Below are 7617 nucleotides of genomic sequence, written 5' to 3' on the forward strand. Positions count from 1 at the left end.
GGCAGGCATCGAGTATGAGAGCACCTTAGCACGTGCAGAAAGTTCCAGAAGAATTTTTGCTTTGGCTGTGTCAGAAAAAGAAGTTTCTATGTCTACTCCCAGATATTTCACGAGCTGGAACACCACGCACAGGGGCCGCTGGGGTGCCGCACGCCCTAGGCGTGCACACTCGGGTGGCTGAGCTGGTCGGGAAGGATGGAAATAAATCATGCACAAAGAACAAAAATGATTTTTCAATGCTTGATTAAAAATTCATTTCTACCTTTCCACTCGAGAAAAATAATTCCAAGTCTAGAGATCTGATTTCTTTGCATGGGAAACTTTGGTCAGCAGGGCAGGAGGGAGGGGCACAGACCCTTCAAGACTTCTAGGCCACTGGGTTCTCAGGGCTGGGACTCAGCTGGTGAGCACATCTGGTCCAGCCCCCTGGACAGCAGCGTTTGGGGACCCCAAAAGCATTGGACGGGGGAAAAAGAAAAGAATGGAAACAGGGGGCATGCAAACAGTGACGCCTGCACGGGGTCATCTATTTGGTTCTGGGAAGAGAGTCCTCCGCCAGTGGCACAGACCCTACCGCCCACCTGACTCCCACCTGATGCTTGCAGCGGTCACCCAGGGGGGACCCACCAGCACATCCCGGCTGCCACAGCATGTCTGTGCGCCAAGAACGCCATTCCTCATCCGAGGAGCGAGAGACCGCTGGTCAAAACTCTCCAGACCGCACTCTTGCCAAGGACGCGGGATCCATCTGTGCCCAGTGGTCAGGGGAGCCCCACGTCGAGGGCAGACCAGGAGCTCCTCTCTAAATTCCCACCCAGACGATGGAAACGCCCTGCGTCGAATTGGGCACCCACTCCTGCCCACCAATGCCAGCAGCCCGACCAGCAGGCCCGCCATCACACCCCCGAATTCAAACAACCGGTGACACCCAAGATCACAGAGACAGCCCGACCGCCACAAATGGAGGCTTCTGCGCGCGGCCCCTCCGAGGACCGGCACGGCACCCGGGATCCTGCGCCCCGGCGCCCAGGGAGCCGGACCAACGCCACGGTCAGGACCCCATTCCGCTTCCAGCCCATAGAGGGCGCGCCGAGCACGTCCATCCGGACGCGAAGCGCCTCCACCGCGGCCGCGGCCCCAGCGTGCCCGCCTGCGGACGGCCCTCCCCGGCGCCGCGGCCCGGCTCCCCCTGAGCGCCCAACGCCCCGCTCCCCCACCCCCGGACCGTCCGTGCGCGCTCTCCCGCGGCCTCCGCGCCGCCTCTGCCACGCTTCCTCCAGCCTCGGGAGCGAGGACACCCCTAACTCTCGTACGAGGACGGGGTGGCGTGGGGGGCCCGGAGAGGGGCAGTCCCCACGTCCTCGGCGCGAGCCGCCCCTCTCCCGCCGCAGAGGAGCCAGCGGCAAAGCCCCAGGCCGCCCCAGACGCTCCCCTTGGGCAGACCGCCCCTCGCCGCCACCGGCGGGGCCCGACAGCTGCTGCTGCTGCAAGGGCTCCGGGGCGATTACCCGGCCTGGGTGGGGGGTGGGGAGGTCCCGTCCTGCACCGGGGACCCGGCTTCCTTCCCCCCGCGCGAGTTTCCCTGCGGCTCACGCCCTCACCCGCGGTCTTGTTCACGCTTGTGTTCCCAGTTTTCGCCAATTCTGCATCAAGTCGTCTGCGCCCCGTTTGAAGTGCAGGCCGCTACGGCGGGTCCGCCCCAAGTGCCCGGAGGCCCGAAGTCCTGACCCCGAGATTTCCCCCGGCTCCTGGGCCAGGTCCCACATGCGCCTCGGAGGCCAGCTCCGTCCCGCTTCGTCCCACCATCGCTCCCAGCTACCGCTCAGACCTGGACATCAGTGGTTTATTTTCCCTGGGCTCTCTCGGCGCGCCCAGCCCAGGGCGCAGGGGTCGAGGGGGCTTCCCTGGGAGACCAAAGCCACCTCCCCTCTTTCTCCGCAGCCCCCAGGCCCACACGCCCAGAGACCTCCCGCGCGGCATCTCTGCCCACGCATCCGCATCCGGACAGTTTAAAAGAGCCTTCCAATCTCTCCACGTTTGATTTAACCAAGTAACTAAAAAATACGCTCAAAGCCAAAATTTCATACTCCATTATGTCCTCGCTCTACCCACGAAACGACCCGACGCCAGGATGCACTGTGTAGACAACTAGTTATAAACTGATTTCAAATCTGAAGTTCTCCTTTGGGGACATAATTGGAAATTCTTTTCATTTTTTTTTCTCCCATTGTTGTCCACTTTAAGAAACCGTTTTATAAACTGCTGAAAATCGAACTCATTGATGTCCCGAGAAAGGCATGCCCCAGATAAACGTACAAAGGTCGGAAATCAAAAATGCCAACAAAAAACTGCCCGAGTGACAACATTAGCAAATTCAACGACAACCAAAACGGGCTGTGAGAAACCCCGGCCTCCAGCCGAAACTCCCCAAGGAGCCTCTCTGCCCAAGCCAGGGGCACCTGGGCCCTGCCGGCATTCCAGGATTCCGGACACTCCTGCGGACGCCCAGCCACACACAGCAGCGGGAACAGCGTACAGCATTTCATTTAGTTTATTAGACAAAAATATATGATTTAGACAAGTTCGCTGACGCGCTATTTACAATCTGAAATCACTCTATATACAGAAAGAAGGAAAAAAAAAAAAAAAGACACAAGCACGTGGGGCGTTTACCGAGCGGATAATCAACCGGAGCCTGGTGACAGGCACCAGGGCCCTGGGCAGAGGCCGGGCTGCCTGGACTGGAGCTCGGACGCGGACGAGCCCCTTTCTGCAGGAAGCGCTGGATGGAAGTCGGTGACGTCGTGGCCGTATTTGTCCTTTACACTGGTCTGAAATATTTGTCCTAATTCCTCCCTCGTCCCCTCCCTCCCGAACTCCTCCCCCCTCCCCCCGCAAAAGTAAAAGACGACCCTGGATCAGGCGGACGGGAGGGCTGCTAGGATCCGCGGCGTTCCCTCCTGCGGGGCCAGCGAGCTGCGGGCGAAGCACAACGAGACAAGAAAGCACAGCAGTGTCAGTGGCCGGACGCTGGGACCCGGCGTCCCCGGTGCAGCCGGCCTAGCGCCGGGGGGCGTGGCCGCCTGCCCCGCTGCTCCCGCGTCGGGAGAAACCCGGTGGAGGGGGCGCCCCGCGCACACGGCTGGCGGACAGCACCCCCTCTACGAGGCCCGAGCGACCCTACCGCCGCCCCGAGTCCTCCGCCGGCACCCCCTCCAGCCCCGGTCCCGCGGTCCCAGCAAACAGCACTCACTTGTCGCGCACGGGCTGGAAGGGGGATTTTAACTGCTGTGCCGGCGACTCCGGCCTGGGGACGAGGTCTCTCTCTGCGGGGGAGGGGCAGAAGCACAGCGTTAGGAGACTGGGGTGGGGGGTGGGGGGAGTGCCGCGGAGGTGCGCAAGCCTCTTCCCCACCCACCCCGCTTCCTTCTGCCACTAGGATGGGGTCTCCAAGAAAAACGGTCACCCCTCCCCGGGGGAAGGACTGCAGACAGAACGCAGCTCTCCGGACAGAGCCCGAGGGCCTTGGCCTCGGTCCCCGAATCCGGGCAGAGATCACCGCTCAACCCGGGGTTTGGCCGCCACCGCCTCTCCCCTCCGGGCTGGCGCTCCCCCCACCCCCACGCTTTGCGGGGGGGTTCCGGATTCCGAGCCCGGGCGGACAGCCCTCCCCCCACCCCCCACGCCGGGCGCCTCACCTGGAAGCGCCGGGCTGCTTCGAGCGGAGGCCTTGTCACCGTGGAGCACCCCCGCGGCAACGGGGACGGGCGGCTGCGGCGGCGGCGGCGGTGCGGGCAGGTGCGGGCCGTGGGGCGCGGCGTGGGGCGCGCCGACGCCCAGGAAGGAGCGCATGTTGAGCAGGGAGCCCTGCGTGAGGAACGCGCCGTTGGTCCAGTTGGAGAACTTGCCGATGTGGCAGGTGTACAGTCCGTGGCTGGGCAGGAAGGCGGGGTGCTGCAGCGGCGCGCCCGCGGGGGGCCCGTGCGCGCCTGGATGGCCTGCGGGCGGAGGCGGCGAGGCCTTGGGCGCGCCGTCGGGGCTGGTGGCCGTTTCTGCCAGGGACCAGATCTTGGGCTTGCTGTGAGGCGCGCCCTGCAGGCCACCCGACGCGGCGCCGGGACTCAGCAGGCGAGTGCTGCCGGGCTCCGGGACCTCCTTGACCAGGCCCAGGGGCGAGTCCTGGGACTTGAGCGCGTCGGCGGCTGCCAGCGGCGAGCCCTGGTCCCGGGCGAGGGCGGTAGGTGCCGCCGGCGGGCGCGGCGCCTCGGCCTTGTCCTCTTCGTCCTCGTTGCTCTGGTCGCCATCGTGCTCGTCGATTTTGTCGATGTCAATGCTCTCTAGGTCGATCTCCTCGTCGTCCTCGGCCTTCTCCGGGTCGCCCTCGGTGTCGCTTCCGAAGAGGGCGCCGTCCTCCTGGTCCTTGCTGCGCGCGCCCCACGTCACCTTGTTCTCCTTCTTGAGGCGCCGGCGCGCGTTGGCGAACCAGGTGGACACCTGCGTGAGGGTCATCTTGGTGATGATGGCCAGCATGATCTTCTCGCCCTTGGTGGGGTACGGGTTCTTGCGGTGCTCGTTCAGCCAGGCCTTGAGCGTGCTGGTGCTCTCGCGCGTGGCGTTCTTGGGCCGCCCGGGGTCCCCGTACTGGAACTGGCCGTAGGGGTAGTACGCCGGCGCCGTGTGGGCTGTGAAGGTGGCAGGGTGCACCCCCGGGTTGTCTTTGAGTTCGTACTGTGAGCCCTGCAACCACATAGCCCACCGAGGGAGGAGAGGGGCAGTAGGGGTGTGGGGGGGGGGGAGAGGGAGAGGGAGGGAGAGAGAGAAAGAAAGAGAAAGAGAGCGATGAGTCCCCCGAACTGGGAAAGTCCCCCGAACTGGGAAAGTCGGGGGGCAGCCGCTCTTGTCCAGTCAAGAACAGGAAGCCCCTCACCCCCCCAGCACACCACCCTGGGAGGGAGGGAGGGGTCAAATCGTGAGCCGCCTCTAGAAACTCAACTTCCAACCATCGTGAAGAGGTGTTTTTGTTTTGTTTTGTCTTGTTTTGTTTTGTCACTCAAGAAAAGTTCCAGAATCCGTGCATCTCCAGAAGGCCACAGCGGGAGCCTTGGTCCCATAGAATTTCCCCAGGCCACCCTCGGTTACCCCCCCCCCCCTCCCCCCACAACTCCAGCAGCCAATTTCCAAGTTTATCTCACACAAACTAGAAGGGGAAACCTTTTAACTACCCGGATAAAACAGATCCCCAAATGTAAAGAACCGAAGCCCCCTCCCTTCGACCCTGAGGGGGTCAAGCAAAATAAACCATCCAGGGTTTTCTTTGGGTCCAAATCCTCCAGCAATTTAAAAAGAAAGCACACTCCTTTTAGCTCCCAAATTAATCTGCATATAATGGCTCCCCACACTTAAAGGTTGCAGTGGTGACAGGTAATTTAAAATTTTAATCCCGGCCATCATCAACAACAATAACTAAAACACCATTTGTTTTTTTTTTTTAAATACAAAAGGAGGGCTTCACCGGTAAAATATTAACGGGAGGGCCAGGAGCTGCCAGCTGTGAAGAGAGAACTGCCTTCCGAGGCCTCTCCTCACTTACTTTATCTGGTAAGTTTGACTTTGATGTGGCCAGAGCAAGCACAAAGTGTTTGCAGGCATTTAGAGGCCATGATTTATTTGCAATCAATATTCTTTTTATCATCGGTAGTAAAACACAGCAAGTCAAATTATCCCATCAGGTTTTTTGGTAAATAACATTTTATCTTTCTAACAACCTCATTAGGCCTCATTATTACCATAAATTGTCCAGACAGACATTCACTCACAATTTTATCTTTTGACTTCCAAATCCCCAATCAAAACGGCTTGGAAACCTAGGCCTAGAATCAAGAGTTTGGATTTAGGTTTACTTTCTGAGAACCAGCAGGAGACCACTAAGAAATACACCACACCTTTTTTTTGGGGGGGGGGTGGATTTCTATATGGTTTCCCCTACTAAAAACAAAACAAACAAAAAATCGAGCATCTCCGTTTCCCACCACAGTACAGTAGGAACAGATCCATAACCACACAGATCCCTTTTTCTCGCACAAACACGAAAGGGGGGTGGGGGGGAGGTTCCCAAATGGCACACATCTGTATTCAAAATTTCTGTAAAAAAATTACAATTCTCCACGTAAAAATTATCCATTTGCTACGTTAGCAGAGAGGGTTTCCAGGCTGAGAAAGTTGCAAAGAGCAGAATATTTCTTTGACTAGTTAGTTTGGTGGCCGATGCCACAGAGAAAAGGTTTCCGTGGCCAGATTTCGTTTTTACCTAATCTTTGCAAAATGTACTCTGCACTTTTCTAATTATTTAGGTTGTAACTGCGAGGACGACATTCCGGCCTCTTCTCCGCTGGGAGTTCTTTTTGAAAGGATACCTTGTAAATCTCTCAGCACTTCCCTGGCATCCCCAGCCGCCAGAACAAAATGGGAGCTGATCTTTTTGGAGAGCAAGCGATCTGAACGGCGGCTGGGGCCGCCTTCAGAGAAATAGCCTTTCTTTTCAAAACTACAAGAAAAAAGTTACAGAAAAACACACCCGCCGCTTTTCTCGCGTACAGTCGGCCGGTATTTATTTCCTGCCTCTTCTTCGAGGAGCGGGGAGACGCTGGGGGGGGGGAGTGCCTGAAAATTGCGTTATTCCGCCCGCAGCAGCGCAAGAGGGGGCGGCCTCCCTGACCCCCCCACCTCGCCCGCGCCCCGCCGGGCGCGCAATTCACCAGCAGCCCGAAGTTTAAGCGCGACCTTGCAGTCAGACCAAGGAAAATGGATCCTTTGCACCGACAGAATGGCGAATGCCCCGCGAATTAAATTTGCAGCTCCCTCCCCCATCTGACACCCACTGGGACGCGAGACTAAGAGGACAGCATTTATTTTAAGCCCAGGGACTCCTGTTTTCTTTAATCCTCCATTATGTAACGCGGGAAGAAAAGTGCTTTTCATTCGGTGCAAAAGAAATGAAAACTTTGGCAACTCACGAAAGTCCAAGCAAACACCGTGGCACACGCCGAAATTATTTCCACCAATCCCCCCCCATCTCAAATTTGCACACCCTCCGCTAACAGACCCCATCCGGCCCCTCGGATCTCCCCCATTGTTAGGGCGATTTTGACCCAGTCGACCAGGCTTCACCAGGTCCCCCCCCCCCCCCCCCCCCCACCGCCCTGGCCACCTCGGACACAGCCAAGAAGGTCCACCAGCCAGGGAGAAAGCCGAGGCTCCCCGGCCCAGCCCCAAAGCCCGAGAGGTCGCGCGACCGGGGTCCGCCCGCCGCTCCCGGGCGTCCTGCGGACCCGGGGCCGAGCTGCCGGAAGCCCGCCCGCCGGCCCCGCCGCCTCGGCCGAGCCTTGGGGGGGGGGGGGGGGGGGGGGGGGGGAAGAGCGCCGGCGACTTTGGCCCCCAGCCTCCGGTTCGAGCCGCGCGCCCCGAGCCTCTGTTCCTCCGGCCTCCCGGCTCCCCGCCGAGCCCCCCGCTCGCGGCCCAGGCCTCCCGCCTCCCCGGGCCGGCCCCCCACCCCCCACTCCTCCCCAGCCGCCTCGGCCCCGCCGGCCGGGCCTCCCCCGCTCCCCGCCGGCTCCGCCC

General features: G+C 60.2%; 1 protein-coding gene across 1 annotated transcript; it reads right to left on the reverse strand.

Annotated features, from left to right (window-relative positions):
* Window positions 1-2069: 2069 nt before the first annotated feature.
* Window positions 2070-4749, reverse strand: IRX1 (iroquois homeobox 1). Its single transcript, XM_049648930.1, has 3 exons — window positions 3699-4749; window positions 3254-3326; window positions 2070-2976 (listed from the first exon to the last, which is right to left on the reverse strand). The coding sequence occupies exons 1-3, from the start codon at window positions 4747-4749 to the stop codon at window positions 2919-2921; spliced, it is 1182 nt and encodes a 393-aa protein (XP_049504887.1). The 3' UTR covers window positions 2070-2918.
* Between the last annotated feature and the right edge of the window lie 2868 nt (window positions 4750-7617).

Source organism: Panthera uncia, assembly GCF_023721935.1.
Source record: "Panthera uncia isolate 11264 chromosome A1 unlocalized genomic scaffold, Puncia_PCG_1.0 HiC_scaffold_17, whole genome shotgun sequence".
Taxonomy (NCBI): Eukaryota; Metazoa; Chordata; class Mammalia; order Carnivora; family Felidae; genus Panthera; species Panthera uncia.

Coding starts and splice junctions, on each gene's coding strand:
- IRX1 (XM_049648930.1), bottom strand. CDS start 4,749: ATGTGGTTGCAGGGCTCACAGTACGAACTCAAAGACAACCCGGGGGTG. Junction 3,327..3,698: donor AAGCAGCCCGGCGCTTCCAG/GTGAGGCGCCCG, acceptor CCTCCCCCGCAG/AGAGAGACCTCGTCCCCAGG. Junction 2,977..3,253: donor TTCCAGCCCGTGCGCGACAA/GTGAGTGCTGTT, acceptor CTTCGCCCGCAG/CTCGCTGGCCCCGCAGGAGG.